General features: G+C 40.4%; 1 protein-coding gene across 1 annotated transcript in view; it reads right to left on the bottom strand.

The window, feature by feature from the left end:
* The window catches only part of TCTN2 (tectonic family member 2), a 168,821-nt gene that overhangs the window by 76,070 nt on the left and 69,564 nt on the right, over positions 1-23,187 (bottom strand). The window contains exon 13 of the mRNA XM_053701818.1: positions 12,105-12,213. Coding sequence (XP_053557793.1) covers positions 12,105-12,213 — 109 coding nt within the window. The remainder of the gene's footprint in view (positions 1-12,104; positions 12,214-23,187) is intronic.

The following is a 23,187-nucleotide window of genomic DNA, read 5'->3' as shown; positions in this document are numbered from 1 at the left end:
GGTAATAGGTTCCAAAAGCAAGGCAACTGTCTCTTGGGGTACTTTAGGTAGCGTCAGAGCCGGCAAAAAGCATTGAATCTTCCCCACATCTGCCTAGCCGAGGTTTTCAGTTATCATCATTTGCCAAAACAAATTACACTTTTCCTGCACATTATCCAGTAAGAGGTGTTCAGTCAATAAAGGCTCACATAGTTTCCGTGTTGGAAAGGAACTGGCACTTTGTCCAAATTGCGGGTCAACTATAACCGCCTTATGGTCTGACCATACCCACTCATGAATATCTGAATGAAGTTTCTTCTCCAGCAGTCAAGAATCAGAGACGATATAATCAAGTCTCACATAAGAAGGGAATGGAAAGATCGGTAAACTCCTAAAGTTTGTGAAAAAGTGAACTTTTTTTTTTTTTTTATTTATTTGATCGCATTTGGCAGTGAAATGGTGGCCTGAAATATACCAAAATGGGCCTAGATCAATATTTTGGGTTGTCTACTTAAAAACAAAATCCTGGCCAGCAGGAGGAGGCAAAGAGCACCCCAGCAAAGCTGTTAAGTGTAACTGCCTTACCAATAAGCCCCAGTCATTCAGTCGAAAGAAAATGGAAAAGTGAAGAAACACAAGGGTGAAAACGTGCCAGAGGTTTACTCAAAAAACGGCCAAATTATAATCAAAAAAGAGGGCGGGGTTGTGGACTCTCCATGTCCGGAAATAAATAAATTTATCAGGTAAGCATAAATGTTGTTTTCTTTCCTATGACATGGAGAGTCCATAATGTCATTTCAATTACTAGTGGGAACCAATACCCAAGCTAGAGGACACGGAATGAACATGGAGGGAGGAAAAGGACCTAAACAGAAGGCACCACCGCTTGTAAAACCTTTCTCCCAAAGGAAGCCTCAGCCGACACAAAAGTATCAAAGTTGAAAAATTTGGAAAAAGTATGTAAAGAGGACCATGCTTTGAAAATTTGTTCCACGGAAGCTTCATTTTTGAAAGCCCAAGAAGGGTACACAGCCATAGTGGAATGAGTCGTAATTTTCTCAGGAGGCTGCTGTCCAGCAGTCTCATAAGACAAATGAATCAAACTTCTTAACCAGAGAGACAGAGAAGTATAAGTGGCCTTCTGACCCTTACGCTTTCCAGAGAAAACAACAAACAGGGCAGGAAATTGCCTAAAATCTTTAGTAGCTTGTAAGTATAATTTTAGAACCTGCACAATATCCAAGTTATGCAGCAGACGTTCCTTTTGAGAAGAAGGATTAGGACAAAAAGAAGGAACAACAATTTCCTGATTAATGTTTCGATCAGATACCACCTTAGGGAGAAACCTCAATTTAGTACGAAGGACTGCCTTATCATCATGAAAAATAGAAAGAGGGGAATCACATTGCAGGGCTGCTCTGCGAGCGGAAAAAATGGCAACAAGAAACAAAACTTTCCAGGATAATAGTTTAATATCAACAACATGCATTGGCTCAAACGGAGCCTGTTGCAAAACTTTAAAAACTAAATTAAGGCTCCACGGGGGAGCAACAGGTTTAAACACAGGTCTGATTCTAACCAGGGCCGTACAAAGGCTTGAACATCTGGTAGGTCTGCCAGACGTTTGTGCAAAAGGATAGATAACCCAGAAATCTGACCCTTTTGGTTACTGACCGATAAACCCGGTTTTTGAGCCTGAATCATAGTTTCAATGACCGCTTCAGAAAAAACACGTTTAGACAGAACTAGGCGTTCAATCTCCAAGCAGTTAGTTTCAGAGAATCTAGGTTTGGATGGAGGAAAGGTCCCTGAAATAGGTCTTTCCTTAGAGGTAACCTCCAAGGATGACATCCTCACCAGATCCACGAACCCCATCCTGCGAGGCCATGCAGGAGCTATTAGAATCACAGATGCCTCGTGGAAAGAGAGCAAACAGAGGAAACAGATAAGCCAGAGAAAACCAAGGAACTGCTAGAACATTTATCAGAGCGGCTTGAGGATCTCTTGACCTTGAACCGTACCTCGGAACCTTGGTGTTTTGTCGGTACGCCATGAGATCCAACTCTGGAACCCCCCACTTGAGGATTATCTGAGAGAACACTTCCGGATGGAGAGCCCACTCCCCGGGATGAAAACATAATTTATGCTTACCTGATAAATTTATTTCTCTTGTAGTGTATCCAGTCCACGGATCATCCATTACTTATGGAATATATTCTCCTTCCCAACAGGAAGTTGCAAGAGTCACCCACAGCAAAGCTGCTATATAGCTCCTCCCCTAACTGCCATATTCAGTCATTCGACCGAAAACATGCAGAGAAAGGAAACCATAGGGTGCAGTGGTGACTGTAGTTCAAGTGAAAAAATTACCTGCCTTAAAGTGACAGGGCGGGCCGTGGACTGGATACACTACAAGAGAAATAAATTTATCAGGTAAGCATAAATTATGTTTTCTCTTGTTAAGTGTATCCAGTCCACGGATCATCCATTACTTATGGAATACCCATACCAAAGCTAAAGTACACGGATGATGGGAGGGACAAGGCAGGTACTTAAACGGAAGTTACCACTGCCTGTAAAAAAAAAAACCTGTCTCCCAAAAATAGCCTCCGAAGAAGCAAAGTATCAAATTTGTTAAATTTGAAAAAGTATGAAGCGCAGACCAAGACTCCGTCTTGTAAATCTGTTCAACAGAAGCCACATTTAAAAAAGGCCCAAGTGAAAACCACAGCTCTAGTAGAATGAGCTGCAATCCCTTCAGGAGGCTGCTGACCAGCAGTCTCATAAGCTAAATGAATTATGCTTTTTAACCAAAAGGACAGAGAGGCTACTGAAGTCTTTTGACCTCTCCTCTGTCCAGAATAGACAACAAACAAGGTGAACGTTTGATGAAAACTGTATTAGCTTGTAAGTAAGATTTTAAAGCACAAACCACGTCCAATATTGTGTAATAGACGTTCCTTCTTTGAGGAAGGATTAGGATACAAGCATGGAACAAATATCTCTTGAGTGATGTTCTTGTTGGATACCGCCTTAGGAAAAAACCCAGGTTGGTACGCAGGACTACCTTATCCGTACGAAGGACCAGATAAGGAGAATCACATTGTAACACAGATAACTTGGAGACTCTACGAGTCGAGGAAATAGCTACCCAAAAAGAACTTTCCAAGATAAAGATTGATATCTATGGAACAAAAAAAAAAAAAAAAAAAAGGTTCAAACGGAACTTCCTGAAGAACCTTAAGAACCAGGTTTAAGCTCCATGGCAGAGCAAAGCTGACAACCCTTTACTCAAAAACATCTTGGAGAAAAGATAATATCCTGGGAATCCAGACTTTACTCCATGAGTAACCCTTGGATTCATAAAAATCAGATATTTACACCATATCTATGTTCATTTTCCTAGAGACAGGCTTACATGTCTGTATTAAGGTATCAATGACTGACTCGGAGTAGCCATGCTTTGATACCATCAAGCGTTCAGTCTCCAGACAGTCCATCTCAGATTGATTCTATTTAGATGGTTGAAAGGACCCTGAGGTAGGGGGACCTGTCTCAGAAGCAAAGACCGTGATGGAAAGGATGACATGTCCACCAGATCTGCATACCAGGTCCTGCGTGGCTACGCAGGCACTGTCAAAAACACCAAAGCCTTCTCCTGCTTGGTCTTGACCTCCGGAGGAAATCCCACTCCCCCGGAAGAAAAAGTCTGACGACTTAGAAAATCCACCTCCCAGTTCTCAACACCTGGGATATGGATAGCTGATAGACAAGAGTGAGTCTCTGTCCAGTGAATTATTGTAAGACTTCTATCCTCGCTAGGGAACTTCTGTTCCCCCTTGATGGCTGATGAAAGCCACAGTCGTGTATATTGTCCGACTGAGAATGATGTACCTCAGAGTTGCTAACTGAGGCCAAGTCTGAAGAGCATGGAATATCACTCCCAATTCCAGAATATTTATTAGAAGGAGGGTCTCCTCCTAAGTCCCCTATCCCTGAGCCTTCAGGGAGATCCAGACTGCATCCCAACCTAAAAGGCTGGTATCTATTGAAGAATAAACTAAGTATAAAGCACCACAGACTCTCACGACCTCCTATCTATGTTGAGGCATGCAAGAGAATGACTGTATATGGCAGTTAGGGGAGGAGCTATATAGCAGCTTTGCTGTGGGTGACTCTTGCAACTTCCTGTTGGGAAGGAGAATATATTCCATAAGTAATGGATGATCCGTGGACTGGATACACTTAACAAGAGAAAGGTCTGTCTGCTCAGAAAATCCGCTTCCCAGTTGTCCAGTCCAGGGATGTGGATGGCAGATAGGAGACAGTTGTGGGCTTCCGCCCACTGTAGAATGCGAGTCACCTCCTTCATGGCTAAGGAACTCCGAGTGCCTCCCTGTTGGTTCATGTAAGCCACTGAGGTGATGTTGTCCGTTGGAATCTTTTAACCCGGACCAACAACAGTTGAGGCCACGCTGATATGCCATTAAAGATAGCTCAACTCCAAGATGTTTATGGGAAGAGAGGACTCTTCCCGAGACCTCAGGCCCTGAGCCCTTAGGAGGGCCCCAAACAGCACCCCAGCCTGACAGGCTGGCGTCCGTAGTCACAATTTCCCAGGAAATTCTCAGAAAGCAATTCCCCCGAGACAGATGTTCCTGTGACACCCACCACGAGAGTCACTTGTTAGAGGGTCCAGATGATCCCCGTTCCATTGAAGGAGTATACAAAGCTGCAGTGGTCGAAGATGGAATTGTGCAAAAGGAATGATGTCCATGGGTGCCACCATCAGACCAATCACCTCCATGCATTGGGCCACAGATGGACGAAAGGCAGACTGGAGAGAAAGGCAGGAAGCAAGAACCTTGTCTTTTCTGACCTCTGTCAGAAAAAATCTTCATGGACAGGAAATCTATTATAGTCCCTATGAAACACACTTTGGTAGATGGAACAAGATAACTTTTTTCCAAATTCACCTTCCACCCATGAGAACGGAGAAAAGACAACAGCATCTCTGTATGAGATTGGGCTAGTTGAAAAGATGATGCCTGAACCAATATGTGGTCTAGATAAGGCGCCACAGCAATTCCCTGGGATCTGATCCCAGCCAATAGCTCCCCCAGCACCTTTGTAAATATTCTGGGAGCCGTGGCCAGAGCAAATGTAAGTGCAACAAATTGAAAGTGCTTGTCAGAAATGCAAACCTAAGATACTGATAGTGTTCCCTGTGAATGGGAACATGAAGGTATGCATCCTTCAGGTCTATGGTCGTCAAAAACTGACCTTCCTATACCAAAAGGAAGAATGGAACTAATAGTTTCCATCTTGAAGGAAGGAACCCTGAGGAATTTGTTGAGTCACTTGAGGTCTAGAATGGGCCGAAAAGTTCCCTCATTTTTGGGAACCACAAATAGATTTGAATAGAATCCTAGACCATGTTCTGCTAGAGGGAAAGGAACAATTAATCCCAGAGAGTATAGGTCCTATACACAGTTTAAGAAGGCCTCCTTCTTTATTTGTTTTACGGATAGTCTTGACAGGAGAAATCTGCCCCTTGGATGGAAAGACTTGAATCCCATTCTGTAACCCTGGGATATTATGTCCACCGCCCAAGGGTCTGGGACATCGTGTATCCAGGCTTGACGAAAAAGAGAAAGCCTGCCTCCCACCTGATCCACACTGGAATCGGGGGCGGAGCCTTCATGCTGATTTTGAGTCAGTAGAAGGCTTCTTGTTTTGTTTTCCCTTATTCCAGGGCTGGTTGGATTTCTAAGAAGATCTGGGTTGATCTGGTTTTGAAGAGGGAGGAGGAGGACTTTTGTCCCTTAAAGTTACAAAAGGAACGGAAATTAGAAGTTTGATGACCTCTAGGTCTATTTTTCTTGTCCTGAGGTAGGAAAGATCCCTTTCCACCCGTAATTTCTGAAATGATCTCTGCCAGACCAGGTCCAAACAGGGTCTTTCCCTTGTAGGGTAAAGCAAAAAGTTTGGCCTTATATGAGACATCAGCTGACCAAGATTTTAACCACAGAGCCCTACGAGCTGGAACCGTGAAGCTAGACATCTTAGCTCCCAGATAAATTATCTGAATATTGGCATCACAGATAGAAGTATTGGCTAATTTGAGAGCGTTGATCGTATCTTGGATCTCCTCTACTGTAGTTTCCTCAGTAATAAGATCAGACAATGCATCGCACCAATAAGATGCAGCTCCTGCAACCGTAGCAATACTCGCTGCTGGTTGGCACTGTAACCCTTGATGGATATACATTTTCTTTAACCCCTTAACGACAGAGGACGTGCAGGGTAAGTCCTCTAAAAAAAGTCACTTAATGACCAAGGACGTACCCTGCACGTCCTCGGTCTGGAAAGCAGCTGGAAGCGATCCTGATCTCTTCCAGCTGCTTTCCGGTTATTGCAGGATGCCTCGATATCGAGGCATCCTGCAATAACAATTTTTACCCCTTCGGTGCAGAGAGAGCCACTCTGTGGCCCTCTCTGCACCGGACATCGATGGCCGCATTATTTGGTGGGTGGGAGCTGAAGTGGGAGGCGGGTGGGCAGCCATCGATGGCTTCTTAGTCAGAGAGGGGGGCGGGATCGCCGGGGGCGCGCACACTACATAAACATTTTTTTTTTTATAATGGGGAGAAAGGAGGGATAAAATCACTGATAAAAGTAATCTAAGGGATCTGGGAGGGGTGGGGGATTGGTCTTGGGGGGGGGAAGCTACACTACAGAAAAAAATAAAATTAAAAAAAAACAAAAAACATTTTTATTTGCAAGCTGGGTACTGGCAGACAGCTGCCAGTACCCAAGATGGCCCTCAATAAGGCAGAGGGGGAGTGTTAGAGAGCTGTTTTGGGGGGGATCAGGGAGGTTGGAGGCTAAGGGGGGGATCCTACACAGCAGCATATGTAAATATGCTTTAAAAAAAAAAAAAAAGATACCTTTTATTTTAGTACTGGCAGACTTTCTGCCAGTACTTAAGGTTGCAGGGACAATTGTGGGGTGGGGGAGGGAAGAGATCTCTTTGTAAGGGATCAGGGGGTCTGATGTGTCAGGTGGGAAGCTGATCTCTACACTAAAGCTAAAATTAACCCTGCAAGCTCCCTACAAGCTACCTAATTAACCCCTTCACTGCTGGGCATAATTCACGTGTTGTGCCCAGTGGCATATAGTGGCCTTCTAATTACCAAAAAGCAACACCAAAGCCATATATGTCTGCTATTTCTGAACAAAGGGGATCCCAGAGAAGCATTTACAACCATTTGTGCCATAATTGCACAAGCTGTTTGTAAATAATTTCAGTGAGAAACCTAAAGTTTGTGAAAAAGTTGACTATTTTATTTTATTTGATCGCATTTGGCGATGAAATGGTGGCATGAAATATACCAAAATGGGCCTAGATCAATACTTGGGGCTGTCTACTACACTACACTAAAGCTAAAATTAACCCTACAAGCTCCCTAATTAACCCCTGCAATGCTAAGCATAATACACGTGTGGTGCGCAGCGGCATTTAGCGGCCTTCTAATTACCAAAAAGCAACGACAAAGCCATATATGTCTGCTATTTCTGAACAAAGGGGATCCCAGAGAAGCATTTACAACCATTTGTGCCATAATTGCACAAAATATTTGTAAATGATTTCAGTGAGAAACCTAAAATTTGGAAAAATTTTACTTTTTTTTTTATTTGATAGCATTTGGCGGTGAAACGGTGGCATGAAATATACCAAAAAGGGCCTAGATCAATACTTTGGGTTGTCTACTACACTACACTAAAGCTAAAATTACCCCAAAAAAGCTCCCTACATGCTCCCTAATTAACCCCTTCACTGCTGGGCATAATACACGTGTGGTGCACAGTGGCATTTAGTGGCCTTCTAATGACCAAAAAGCAACGTCAAAGCCATATATGTCTGCTATTTCTGAACAAAGGGGATCCCAGAGAAAATTTTACAACCATTTATGCCATAATTGCACAAGCTGTTTGTAAATAATTTCAGTGAGAAACCTAAAGTTTGTGAAAAAGTGAAAACATTTTTTTATTTGATCGCATTTGGTGGTGAAATGGTGGCATTAAATATACAAAAATGGGCCTAGATCAATACTTTGGGATGTCTTCTAAAAAAAATATATATACATGTCAATGGATATTCAGGGATTCCTGAAAGATATCAGTGTCCCAATGTAACTAGCGCTAATTTTGAAAAAAAAGTAGTTTGGAAATAGCATTAGTGCTACTTATATTTATGGCCCTATAACAAGAAGATGTAACCATTGGGTATTTCTAAACTCTGAACAAAATTTAGAAACTATTTAGCATGAGTGTTTTTTGGTGGTTGTAGATGTGTAACAGATTTTGGGGGTCAAAGTTAGAAAAAGTGTGGGTTTTTTTCCCTCATATTTTATATTTGTTTTTACAGTAAATGATAAGATATGATGAAAATGGAAAAGTGTTGTGGTCATTAAGGGGTTAAGTAAGCCTCAAGCTTTTTATCCATTGGGTCCTTATAAGAGCAATTATCCTCTATAGGAATGGTAGTTCTCTTGGTAAGAGTAGAAATAGTTCCTTCTACTTTAGGAACAGTGCGCCATGAGTCACAAATAGAGTCAGCAATAGGAAGCATCTTCTTGAAAACAGGGGAAGGGGAAAAAGGAACCCCTGGCTTATCCCATTCCTGAGCTATAATTTCAGACATCTTCCTTGGGACAGGAAAAACCTCCTCAGAAGATGGGGAATCATAAACTCTATCCAATTTAGAAGACATTGTGGGGTTGACAGCAACCAAAGGTTCAGGGTCGTCTAAAGTAGCTAGAACCTCCTTTAATAGTAACCGGAGGTGTACAAGCTTAAATCTAAAATTAACCTCTTCAGATTCAGAAGATTTTTCTGCTAAAGTCTCAGAATCTGAGAGGTCACCTTCAGGAGCTACTGGAAGGGACATAAAACCCAAACATTTTCTTTCATGATTTAGATAGAACATAACATTTTAAACAACTTTCTAATTTCCTCTATTATCAATTTTTCTTTGTTTTCTTGTTATCCTTTGTTAAAAAGCAGAAATGTAAGCTCAAAAGTGTGCACGTGTTTGCAGCACTATAGAGCAGCAGTTTTGCAACAATGTTATAGATCAGCAGGAGCACTAGATGGCAGCACTATTTTCTGTCATGTAGTGCTTCAGGCATGTGCACGATACCTACCTAGGTATCTCTTCAACAAAGAATAACATAAGAATGAAATAAATTTGATAATAGAAGTAAATTGGAAACTTTTTTAAAAATGGTATTCTCTATCTGAATCATTAAAAAAAAAATGTGGGGTTTAATGTCCCTTTAAGTATGCTTCTCATCAGTCATCTGAGCAAGAGTGGCTAATGCAGTCCTAGGCCCATATTTATCAAGCTCCGTACGGAGCTTGAAGGGCCGTGTTTCTGTCTTCAGACTCGCCAGAAACACAAGTTATGAAGCAGCGGTCTAAAGACCGCTGCTCCATAACCCTATCTGCCTGCTCTGAGCAGGCGGACAGGAATCGCCGGAAATCAACCCGATCGAGTACGATTGGGTTGATTGACACCCCCCTGCTGGAGGCCGATTGGCCGCGAGTCAGCAGGGGGCGGCGTTGCACCAGCAGCTCTTGTGAGCTGCTGGTGCAATGTTAAATGCGGAGAGCGTATTGCTCTCCGCATTTAGCGAGGTCTTGCGGACCTGATCCGCACTATAGGATCAGGTCCACAAGACCTTTAATAAATATGGGCCCTAGAGTCAGAAACCCTAGAATCAGGCAAATATTTGGATTTTCTTTTACGCTTACCCAATGTAGGGAAAGCTGACAAAGCCGATGTTACTGCAGAAGAAACCTGAGCGGCAAAATCCCCAGGCAAATAAACACCCCCAAGGTGGATAAGAGAACATAAAAGGCACAGAATGAGACCCAGTTAATGCTTGGGATGTTTGAGGAGAAAGCTGAGGCATGTCACGCACAGCATCATCCTGAGAGACACTTGGCTCAAAAGGGAGTAATTTATCTTTAAATTTTAAAGTCTTTGATATACACAAGGAACAAAATTGCATTGGCAGGACAATTTGAGCCCTTAAACACAGTAAAAACTTGTCCACAGACACTGACAGATCTAAATCGGGCTCCATTACTGCAGTCACAGAAAAAAATAAAAATCTTTTATTATCTAGAGATTTAGTAAACCCCTGTTCACAGCTATAGGAATGTAATTTTCTATTTAATCATAAACAACAAAGGGCCAATAATAAACTCCACCTCAGATGCCTGGAGCTCCTACCATACAAGAGAGGAATACCCCAGTAGCAAAAGGAAAAGGCTTGTACACTTCCTCTTACGATCCGCTAAGATGAAACCAGAGATTCTGTATAAACTATCAATGTGAGGCACTCCAACGCACTACCAATCTCACTTTCACTCCTCTCCGTAAAAGCGGAAGTGCAGGCGTCACGTGAGTGGGGAGGAGAAACACTGTGCAACAGAAAAAGATGCGCGCAACAAACAGAACGGCCTAGTAACGACCGTTAATGTGAAAATGTCCCCACATAATCATAAACCTGCCACCGAGCCAAAAAAAGAGAGAACCGCTACAAAATAAAACCTCATAGCGATATCTCTGCACAAGTCCCAATAACGAAATGTTCCTCAGCCAACAAATTAACTCCCCAAGTGAATTCTCTTTAACTGTGAAAATCTCTCATATTTAAACATAAAGTAAAATATGTCCTCCAACATGTATCCTTAACTATAAAAGGATAACTAGTGCCAGACTAAAAGGATCCATAAGAGGATTAACCTCCTAAGTGCTGCTCTCCTTCAGTACCTAGAAGGTAAAAGCACTTACCTAAGATCCTGCAGAACAGATGCTGCTCCTTAGGTGTGGCAGGTACTGTACTCCCTGTCATTGACCTGTAGGAAAATAAAGAACAGAGTTGCCAACTCTGGCTTTTTGCAAAGGGGAAGTAAAGTGTTAAAATAAAAGCAAGGACTACCTCGCCGCCTTTTGACTGCTTGAAAGCCACCACTACTCATAGAGAATGACTGGGGGTTATGGGAAAGGCAGTTACATTTAACAGCTTTGCTGTGGTGCTCTTTGCCTCCTCCTGCTGGCCAGGAGTTGAATATCCCACTAGTAATTGGAATGATGTTGTGGACTCTCTATGTTGATAGGTAAATTAAAAAAAGGCTCTATTTCGGTTTCAATGGAGTGGTGGCAAATATGCTCTGGTCTTTTGGGGAAGTTTTAGTCTGAAATGCCCGGTCCTTAAAGGGATACTGAGCCCAAATTTTTTCTTTCATGATTTGGATAGAGCATGCAATTTTAAGCAACTTTCTAATTTATTTCTGTTATCAATTTTTCTTAGTTCTCTTGATATCTTTATTTGAAAAAGAAGGCATCTAATCTAAGGAGCCAGCAAATGTGTGGTTCAGAACCATGGACAGCATTTGTTTATTGGTGCTGTCCAATCAGCAAGGACAACCCAGGTTGTTCACCAAAAATGGGCCGGCATCTAAACTTAAATTCTTGCTTTTCAAATAAACATACCAAGAGAATGAAAAAAAATTGATAATAGGAGTACATTAGAAAGTTGCTTAAAATTGCATGTTCTATCTGAATCACAAAAGAAAAAATTTGGGTACAGTGTCCCTTTAAGGGGTTAAAAAGGACAACATGCTCAAAAATGTCCTGTCATATGAAAAAACAGCATATAAACACACTGATTATTATTTTTTTAAATGTAAACTGAAAATAATACAGCTGTATCAGTTAAGTATTTCCTTTTAATGCTCACTGGCTGATGGGCACTTCCTATAAATTAGTTAATACTTATTTCTAATGCTTACGGAACATTAGTGCAGGGCACTTTTAAGCCAATAAGCAATAGTGTGAAATGTGCAACTTATACTGGTATAGCTTAACTTATACTTTTTTTTCATATGCCTTTCACATGGATCATGGAAAATTATGAGTACAGTGTCCCTTTAAGCAGAAATGCTAAGAAGATTTATGCCCACATCAGACAGTTTACACCTAGGGAATTTACAATTGAAACAGATGGGTGAGAAGATGTAAACTATTAAGATGGAAAACAATGACATACCTTAGCTGGTCACACTCTTCATTATCCACTTTTAGAAGGCATCCAGAAATAGAGGCTTCTCCAAACAAAACTGGTGTGCGAATGGCAGAAGAGCAGGAACTATCCAAAACTGTAAGATAAATAACATTTCTGAGTAGGAAATTCACAAATCCAAAAGCATATACAGTAATTAAAAACACAGACCATCTCACCATGTTAAGAGAAAAGGAGTACCGCAACCTAGGCTTCAGCTGAGATATCCGGAGGCCCTAAAGGGCTGTAAAATAGTGCCTTCCCCTGGAGTACCGTAGCCGATAACAGGGGATCAGTCCGTGGAGATACAAAACTGGAGGCGGTAAGGCAGGTACTACTCCAAACAGGAAAAGTAAAAATAACACTTTATTGGTCAATTTTAAAAGAATTTAACAGACATGGCAGCTAAAGAGCAGAACGTCTGACATGTTTCGCACCTCACAGGTGCTTACTCATAGACTGAAATCTGAGTCTCAATCCCACATGTTTATAGGCTGAGACAGCAATTAAATTAACCATCTCAGACCCACAAACAGAAAAAATTGAATAAAAACAATCTCAAAAATGACATTGAAAGATAGAAAAATATATAATAGATTACAAAATAAGTAACAATAGCCTAGAACAAAGATAATACCAATAATCAATTTCATATGTAAATTTACAAAATAGTGAAATTTGACAATATTACACAATGTTATGGGACAGACATAGTATATAAACATATGCAAGGTTTAACCAATGAAATATGCATAGTTACTCTATGTGCATGGAAATTAGAGTTAGTTATCTATAAAGTAGTTGATATCACACTCCCTATTCATTCCTAATGGGGTTCGTGTGTTTAATTTTAGTATCCAATAGAGCTCTTTTTTTTCCAAGATTTTGTCTCTATTGCCTCCTCTTAAAGGGACATTCGCTAAGTCAATAATCTGAAATGACAGTTTTGCAGACCATTTCAATAACACACATTTAACAAATACAGCAAAACTGTCATTTCAGATTATTGACTTAGCGAATGTCCCTTTAAGAGGAGGCAATAGAGACAAAATCTTGGAAAAAAAAGAAAAAAAAAAAAAGAGCTCTATTGGATACTAAAATTAAACACACGAACCCCTCTAGGAATGAATAGGGAGTGTGATATCAACTACTTTATAGATAACTAACTCTAATTTCCATGCACATAGAGTAACTATGCATATTTCATTGGTTAAACCTTGCATATGTTTATATACTATGTCTGTCCCATAACATTGTGTAATATTGTCAAATTTCACTATTTTGTAAATTTACATATGAAATTGATTATTGGTATTATCTTTGTTCTAGGCTATTGTTACTAATTTTGTAATCTATTATATATTTTTCTATCTTTCAATGTCATTTTTGAGATTATTTTTATTCCATTTTTTCTGTTTGTGGGTCTGAGATGGTTAATGTAATTGCTGTCTCAGCCTATAAACATGTGGGATTGAGACTCAGATTTCAGTCTATGAGTAAGCACCTGTGAGGTGCGAAACATGTCAGACGTTCTGCTCTTTAGCTGCCATGTCTGTTAAATTCTTTTAAAATTGACCAATAAAGTGTTATTTTTACTTTTCGTGTTTGGAGTAGTACCTGCCTTACCGCCTCCAGTTTTGCATCTCACCATGTTCCCTCTATTCTCCAGTACAAGGATTAGATACAAACAAGACTTACATCACTGAATGGTCATAATAATATTGTGACTTAGCGGAAAAGACTGTAGGCTCTGGGTTTATTTTAAACGTGCACAATTTAAAACCAAACATGCAAGCTTATACATATCTAACATATAAATTCGTATTTTGCCACCCCCGTAACTAGTCCTAGCAAACAATCTCCATAAAATTGTGTAGGCAGTAATTTTAAATTAATGTATAACCTTTTTCATTTATTTTGGTATATATTTCAATTAATTATTACCATATTGAGTTAATCTACATTCTGCACTTGGATAGCTGTTAGTCACTAGGCCAACCCCACAAGGTGAATGATGTGGTGCTTTATTGTTTAACATGGGGTTAGATGATTGGGTCCCTTTTCTAGAAGCTCAGCAATCTCTTCAATGCTCCCTTCTGAAAACAGCAGTGCCCAAACACACCTCCAAACTGTGATGGCGGGAGAATCTCAGCACACTTGAGTGTTATTCCATAGCCCTCTACAGCAAGATGGTTGTGGCAGCACCATCACCAAAGTCCCACTGCTCTTACCAGCCACAGAGTAAGGGTAAGATAACCCAAGAAAAACTATTCTGCATGTACAAGAAGGGTTCCAACAATATATCGCTCAGAAACATACCAAATAAACACACATTGGGTCTGTATATTTTTGAACAGACAGTAAACATGTTAAAATTGTGTCTGAAAAAAAAAGTTAAAGCTAATAAGATGCTATTCATCCAGAAAGGAAGTAAATGTTTGTGCACAACTGATTCCTTGGGACAGACTGTCCACCGGCTCATAAGGAGAACTAAGGATTTCTATTGGAAGAGAATGATATGTGCACACCTGATTACTAGGAATAGACTGATCACTGGCTCAAAATGATAACAAACGCATTTCTAGTAGTAGATAATGTTAGGTTTCCCAATGTGTAAAACAAAAAGTATTTATATTGTGTAAACAAAAAATATATACAAATGGATTTAAATTGAACAACACAAAATTAAATGTACCTTTAACAAAAAGCAGCCAAAAAACTATATCATCTTTTCTGTAGGGGAGTAAAAAAGTTTAAAAATATGAAAATGTCAAGAAGTACCCAAGACACAAGGAAAAAAAGAAACATGCTTTGCCCATATTAACACAACAGTTCATTAAAAAGCAACTCTGAAATAGCTTGAACTATGATATATGTCCATTACTTTGCCATTCACAAATAGTGCCTTTCTGTAGTGCATTAAAGGGACAGGAAACCTTAAAAAACTAAATGTATGCTTACCTGATAAATTTATTTATTTCTTGACAAGGTGAGTCCATGGATCATCATCAATTACTGCTGGGAATATCACTCCTGGTCAGCAGGAGGAGGCAAAGCTGTTAAATATCACTGCCCTACCCACAATCTCCCAGTCATTCGACCAAAGGGAAAGGAGAGAAAGGAAGTAAAACAAGGTGCAGAGGTGCCTGAGGTTTATATAAAAAGAAACTGTCTGAATACAGGGCGGGCCGTGGACTGACCGTGTCAAGAAATAAATAAAATTTATTAGGTAAGCATAAATTTCGTTTTCTTTCTAATGACACAGTGAGTTTACGGATCATCATCAATTACTGTTGGGAACCAATACCCAAGCCAGAGGACACAGATAAGGGAGGGACAAGACAGGAACCTAAACAGAAGGCCCCACTGCTTGAAGAACCTTTCTCCCAAAAGAAGCTTCAGCTGAGGCAAAAGTATCGAATTTATAGAATTTGGAAAAAGTGTGCAAAGATGACCAAGTTGCAGCCTTGCAAATCTGTTCCACAGAAGCTTCATTTTTGAAAGCCCAGGAAGAAGAAACAGCCCTTGTGGAATGAGCTGTGATTTTCTCAGGAGGTTGCTGTCCAGCAGTCTCATATGCCAAGTGAATAACGCTCTTCAGCCAAAGGGAAAGTGAAGTAGCTGTAGCTTTCTGACCCTTGCATTTCCCAGAAACAAACAATGCAGAAGACTGACGAAAGTCCTTAGTTGCCAGCAAATAAAATTTTAGCGCTCGCACAACATCCAGATTATGCAACAAGCGTTCTTTGTCAGAAGAAGGATTGGGACACAAAGAAGGTACAACGATTTCCTGATTAATATTCTTGACCGAAACAACCTTGGGCAGGAAACCAAACTTAGTATGAAGAACCACCTTATCAGAGAGAAATATAAGATAAGGGGAAATCACACTGTAAAGCAGAGAGTTCAGAAACTCTCCGAGCAGAGGAAATAGCAACAAGAAACAAAACTTTCCAAGATAACATCTTAATATCTAAAGAATGCATAGCCTCAAACAGAGCCTGTTGTAAAACTTTAAGAACAAGGTTAAGACTCCATGGAGGAGTAACAGGTTTAAACACAGGCCGAATTCTAACTAAGGCCTGACAAAACAATTGCACGTCTGGCACATCGGCCAAGCGCTTATGTAACAAAATAGACACTTCCGAAATCTGACCCTTTAGAGCACTTGCTGACAAACCCTTCTCCTGACCATCCTGGAGAAAGGACAAAATCCTAGGAATCCTTACTCTACTCCAAGAGTATCCTTTGGATTCACACCAATATAAGTATTTACGCCAGATCTTATGGTAAATCCTGCGAGTCACAGGCTTATGAGCCTGAATAAAGGTCTCAATGACCGACTCTGAAAATCCACGCTTAGATAGAACTAAGCGCTCAATCTCCAAGCAGTCAGCTTCAGAGAAATGAGATTTGGATGAAGGAAGGGACCCTGAAGTAGAAGATCCTTCCTCAGAGGCAGTCTCCAAGGCGGAAAGGATGACATTTCCACTAGGTCTGCATACCAAATCCTGCAAGGCCACGCCAGGGCTATGAGAATTACAGATGCCCTCTCCTGCTTGATTCGAGCAATGACTCTTGGAAGGAGAGCGAACGGAGGAAACAGGTATGCAAGACTGTAGTTCCAAGGAACTGCCAGAGCATCGATCAGAAATGCATGCGGATCTCTCGACCTCGAGCCGTATCTCAGAAGTTTGGCATTCTGATGAGAAGCCATGAGATCCAACTCCGTCTGCCCCCACTTGAGGGTCAAGCTGGAAAACACATCCGAATGAAGTTCCCACTCCCCGGGATGAAAAGTCTGTCTGCTCAGAAAATCTGCTTCCCAATTGTCCACTCCTGGTATGTGGATCGCAGAAAGACAGCAGTTGTGGGTCTCCACCCACTGAATAATTCGGGCCACCTCTGTCATGGCCAAGGAACTCTGAGTTCCCCCCTGGTGGTTGATGTAGGCCACCGAGTTTATGTTGTCTGACTGGAATCTGATAAACCGGGCTAAGGCTAACTGAGGCCAGGCCAGAAGAGCATTGAAGATAGTTCTCAGCGCCAAGATGTTTATGGGCAGGACTGACTCCTCCTGGGTCCATAAGCCCTGAGCCTTCAACAAGCCCCATACTGCACCCCAACCTAGAAGGATGCATCCGTGGTCACAATCACCCAGGAAGGTCTGCGGAAGCAAGTACCCTGGGAGAGATGATCCTGAGAAAGCCACCATGGAAGAGAGTCTGATGCCTGATCTAGATCTACACGCAGAGACATAGTCCGTATAGTCCCCGTTCCATTGTCTGAGCATGCATAACTGCAGAGGTCTGAGATGGAACAGAGAAAACAGAATGATGTCCATGGAAGCCACCATCAGACCGATTACCTCCATACATTGAGCCACTGACGGCCGTGGAGAGGACTGAAGGGCAAGACAAGAGTCAAAAATCTTTCTTTTTCTGACCTCCGTCAAAAAAATCTTCATTAACAGGGAGTCTATTATGGTCCCCAAAAATACGATCCTTGTAGCTGGAACCAGAGAACATCCGTGGGATCAAAGAAAAGACAAGATCTCCGTATGAGATTTTGCTTGTTGAAAAGATGGCGCCTGAACCAGAATGTCATCCAGATAAAGTGCTACTGTAATGCCCCGAGATCGAAGCACAGCTAAAAGAGCCCCCAGAACCTTTGAAAAAATTCTGGGAGCTGTGGCAAGGCCGAATGGAAGGGCCACGAACTGGAAATGATTGTCCAAAAAGGCGTATCTCAGAAACTTGTGATGGTCCCTGTGAATGGGAACATGAAGGTATGCATCCTTTAGGTCTATGGTTGTCATGAACTGACCTTCTTGTACCAAGGGAAGAATGGAGCGTATAGTCTCCATCTTGAAGGATGGCACTCTGAGAAACTTGTTTAAACATTTTTGATCTAGGATTAGTCGAAAAGATCCCTCCTTTTTGGTAACTACGAAAAGATTTGAGTAAAATCCCAGACCCCTTTCCTGAAAAGGAACTGGAACTATTACCCCCAGGGCGACAAGGTCCTTGACACAATGTAAGAACGCCTCTCTTTTTATCTGGTCTACAGATAATTTGGAGAGGAGTAACCTGCCTCTGGGAGGAAAAGATTTGAAGTCTATTTTGTATCCCTGGGAGACAATGTCCACCACCCAGGGATCCAGTACATCTCTTATCCAAGCCTGGGGGAAAAAAAAAGAGTCTGCCCCCTACAAGATCCGCTCCCAGATCAGGGGCCAACCCTTCATGCTGACTTGGAATCAGCTGAAGGCTTTTTAGATTGCTAACCCTTATTCCAGAAATGGTTAGGGTTTTCAAGAAGGCTTGGCTTGATCTTGCTTGGAGGAAGGGGAGGAAGACTCCAACGTCCCTTCTGCTTATTCTTTTTATCTTGAGGAAGAAAAAAACTCCTTCCCTCCAGTAATATCTGAGATAATTTCCCCCAACTCAAGTCCAAACAAGGTCTTAACCTTGACAGGAATAGCCATGAGCTTAGATGGAGATGAAACATCCGCAGACCAGGACTTAAACCACAAGGCCGTGCGAGCTAGGACCGCAAAACCAGAAATTTTGGCTCCCAGTTTAATAACCTGTAAGGAAGCATCTGTAATGAATGAATTGGCTAACTTGATAGCCTTAATCCTGAAGAGATTCAGACAACGCATCAAACCAGTAAGCCGCAGCGCTGGTAACAGTGGCGATACACACCGCAGGTTCCTATTGTAGACCTTGGTGGACATACATATTTTTTAGTAAAGCCTCCAATTTTTTATCCATTGGATCTTTAAAAGAACAAACTATCCTCTATGGGAATAGTAGTCCTCTTGGCCAAAGTGGAGATCGTTCCTTCTACCTTAGGAACCGTCTGCTATGACTCCTTAATAGAATCCGCTATAGGAAACATCTTCTTAAAAATAGGAGATGGAAAAAAAGAGAATACAAGTTCTTTCCCATTCTCGAGCAATAATCTCCGCAGCACGGTCAGGAACCGGAAAAACCTCCACCGCAGGGGGAACATCAAAGTATTTGTTCAATTTACTAGACTTTTTAGGATTGACTACGATAGTTGTGTCGGAGTCGTCCAAAGTAGCCAAAACCTCCTAAAGTAATAAGCGAAGGTGTTCTAGCTTAAATCTGAAGGATACCACTTCAGCATCAGAAGAAGGAATTACACTGTCTAAGATTTCCCCCTCAGATGCTATTGACATGTCTTCTCCCTCTGGCTTATGGGAAGGGACACTCTGGATAGCCAGAACCTGATCAGAAATCTTACTGTTTCCTTAAATTTCCTTTTACGTCTTCCCTGCAACATGGGGAAAGCTGACAAGGCCTAAGATACCGCAAGGGATACCTGGGAAGCGATGTCTAGTAGAGAAAATCCTACAGGATTGCAAGAGAAAACACAGGGCACTGTATGTGGAGACTGAAAAAGTTTGAGGAGAAATCTGCGGCATATATGCAACAGGAGACACCTGAACAGCATTTGCCTGGGATAATGGTGGCTCATGGTCAAATATTTTATCTCTATAAAACTTAAAGTTCTCTCAATGCATGAGGAACAAAAAGGAATTGGGGGTTCCACCTGAGCATCAAAACATAACTGACAAGCAGTAACTTTGTCTGGGATAATGGTTTGAAAAGCCTCTGTGTGTACTGTGTCTTTTAATAGAAATGTGTGTTAGAGCAACAAACCAAATAGACCTCAGGCTACCTATACACCTCAGTAGCTTTACTGAGGTGCCTACCTGTCCTGCAGCTCATTTTCAAATACAGAGCGGTTACAGAGCCCTAACTGACGAAAAAAACGGCTTACAACAGTAATCTCCATGACCAAAAGTTAAAGTATAAAAACTACTATAACACACTGAGCCACCATAAATCACCTCACAGTCTCAATGTCCAAACTGCCTAAAAGAAACACCAAACATGAAGGTTTAATAAAGTCCCATATTAAATAAGACAGCTTTTAGCTGTAACAAGTGCCAGCAATTTCCTTGCAATAAATGGCACTTACCTGAAAGTGCTGTCCGGCAGCAGGACAGCTCAACTGGTTTGAGAGGGTGCAACACCTAACATGGACCTGTGAAGAGAGAAAAACTGAGTAAACCTACTCAGGTTTTCTAGTTAGGGCAGCAGATTCTTGAGAAAAAGCAGTTAAGATTGTACCTCACAAGTTCTCAAAACCACCACTGCCCTACTGAAGAGACTGATCTGGACTAGGCTAGACCCCAGAAAACAACAGAGTAAGCTTACTCTGCTAAAAAATAAAATAAAATCTTGATGGAAGACACCTATTCACCTCCTCCTTGCACTACAGGCAAAGAGAATGACTGGGGGATTGTGGGTAGGGGAGTGATATTTATCAGCTTTGCTGTGGTGCTCTTTGCCTCCATCTGCTGGCCAGGAGTGATCTTCCAAACAGTAATTGATGATGATCCGTGGACTCACCGTGTCATTAGAAAGAAATGTTCTTTCATGAATCAGATAGAACATACAATTTCAAACAACTTTACAATTAACTTATATTATGAAATTTGCTTCATTACCTTTGTTATCCTTTGCTGAAGGAACAGTTTTGCACTACTGGCAGCTAGATGAACACATCTAGTTAGCCATTCACAAATGTGAGACAAATGTGTGCAGGCACCAATCAGCAGCTAGCTCCCACTAGTGTAGGATATGTGTGTATTCTTTTTAAATAAGGGATACCAAGAGAAAGAAGAAGATTTGAAAATATAAGTGAATTTAAAAGTGTCTTAAAAATACATGCTCTATCTGAATCATGCAAGTTTAATTTTGACTTCCCTATCCCTTTAATATGAAACCATCCAAAGGAACAGAAGCAATCTTTCTAAAAAATAAGAGAACTTCTTATGTAAATGTTGGCAAATTTGACCACATCAGTTAGATGACCTATGCCAACACAGAAATCGACTTTCCATAGAGCCTAGTGGCATACAAAACAAATGGATACTTATGTGCCTAATTTCAAAGAGTTCCCTGGTATTACCGATTAGGGTGATGCTTTATAAAGGTTAAAGGCTTATGCACTATAAAAACATTTCCTACTATAAATGGCAAATGTTATCTTAAAGATATTGCTCTACAAAACTATCTATAAAGCAGGGCTGGTAAACTTTTTTGAGAGCTTGTGTTCAAACTGATAATCTTCTAAAACATTCTCCCCCAGGTAGTATGGTGATTTCTGTTATATCTACCTATTAAGTATTTTTTGATTACACCTCTGATAATATTGTCTGCATAAATTAACTAAGGGGTGGCCACAAAATGTTCAGACATTGTTTTATAAAAGTGTTTGATAACTTAAAAGGTTTCAAAACTTCTTCTTAATCTTTAGTTTCATGACGTTTACACCTTTTATTATATTCCCGGAAAGGCACACAGGTACCAAATAAAACTTTACCAGTGTGCTACAGGTTGCTTTTTTACCTATGCCTATATGATAATGGACAGAGTCTTCAAAACAGCAATCCTACATATCATTCTTTTCGTACATAGTAATTGGAAGATAACACTATAAGAAAGATATTAGTGACTGTGATTATAGGCACTGATAAATTGAAGAAATAAGATTAGTTAAATTATTTCCCTAAATACCACAAAAGCAATTCCAAACCAAATGAGTACCAAAGTCCATACTGCTGCCCAACAAAAGTCTCAAGATGAGATCTTTGTTTCTCCTCCATACAAAAAATCGGTGTATTGTACAATGCGCCTTGAATCTGCTGCTTCTCTATTGGATACATTAGATAGACGTAGAGCTGTCTTCATGAGTCTCTTTATTCTTCAACTCTTTCTTGTGTGGAAACATTTACCTTGACACATCTTACGACATGAAGATAAAGATCAATAGGGGATACAATAAACAACTGAAAAGCAATGTAACCTTTGCTTACACAATTACCATGGCAAGCCTTGTCTACTACAGCAGCAACACTGAACTGACTCCTCCAAATAATGCAAGTGGTGCGGCAAACAAGATGTTAATCTGTTCTCAAAAGGGGCCGGATTACAAGTGAAGTGCTAAATATTACTTTCTTAAAAGAGATATTTGCGCTCCACTGAGTTGTTATATATCCTAGGTTACAATATGATTTCATTATATCTCAGCAGTAACCTTCAACGTATTATATATTTAGGTAACAATATTTCCAAAGTTCTGACCAGTTAAACTTTATATACACATTGAATATATTTATGCAGGAAATAGTATATTGATTATGCCCCAATATGTATGTCTAGTTGTTACAATATTCCTATAAATTAACCTTAACTCAAAATGAATCGCTTTTTAAATATCACACAGGGATTATACAAGAATAATTTATAAATAGCCAGAAAGTTTAAAAAATTCAATATATATAGCTTATTTAAAAACGTTTGTATTCGCCTATGTTCAAATCTCACAATAAAATCTTAACTTAACTCCCACAATCTAATGGGATTTCCAGGGAAATATAAATCACTATTTTCAACCCAATATAATCTAATAATGCTTAAATAATCAAATAGAGATTGTTACACAATACTACCAATTCAACATATACCAATTAACTCTAGCATGAAATAACTTCTTATTTAACCACAAATGTAAATGCAATTTCTAAAGTATCACAGCCACTCCAAATCAATTTTATAAGCGTGAAATACAAAATCTCTCTTTTTCTCAATGGTCAAATCACTTCATTTTAAATATGATTATTCTTACTTAAAATACCCTAGTCTATGCAATGTTAATTTATAAATATAAAATACCCTTTTAAATCACAGCTACAATTTAACTATAGCTATAGAGACTACCTCTGATTTAAAATATTACATATATTTAATAATCACGTATGCTTTACCAGTAACGAATATTTGAGAATTATTGGTCATACATGAAGGTATCACTTATTTTGCAAGGGTACAGGGTCACAAGGTGTCTTTCTTGCCCAAAGAAAGTTTTTCCAGCCAGGACTCAGAGACAATAGCCCAAACTGTGTGTATCTCTGTTTTTTTTTTTTTAAAGTGAGCCCCTCTCTTGCATAGTGTGAAAGCCTATATAAGTG

This window comes from Bombina bombina, chromosome 2 (assembly GCF_027579735.1).
Source record: "Bombina bombina isolate aBomBom1 chromosome 2, aBomBom1.pri, whole genome shotgun sequence".
NCBI classification, from domain to species: domain Eukaryota; kingdom Metazoa; phylum Chordata; class Amphibia; order Anura; family Bombinatoridae; genus Bombina; species Bombina bombina.
Note: the sequence above shows the minus strand (reverse complement) of the source record. Positions and strands in the feature narration are given on the sequence as shown.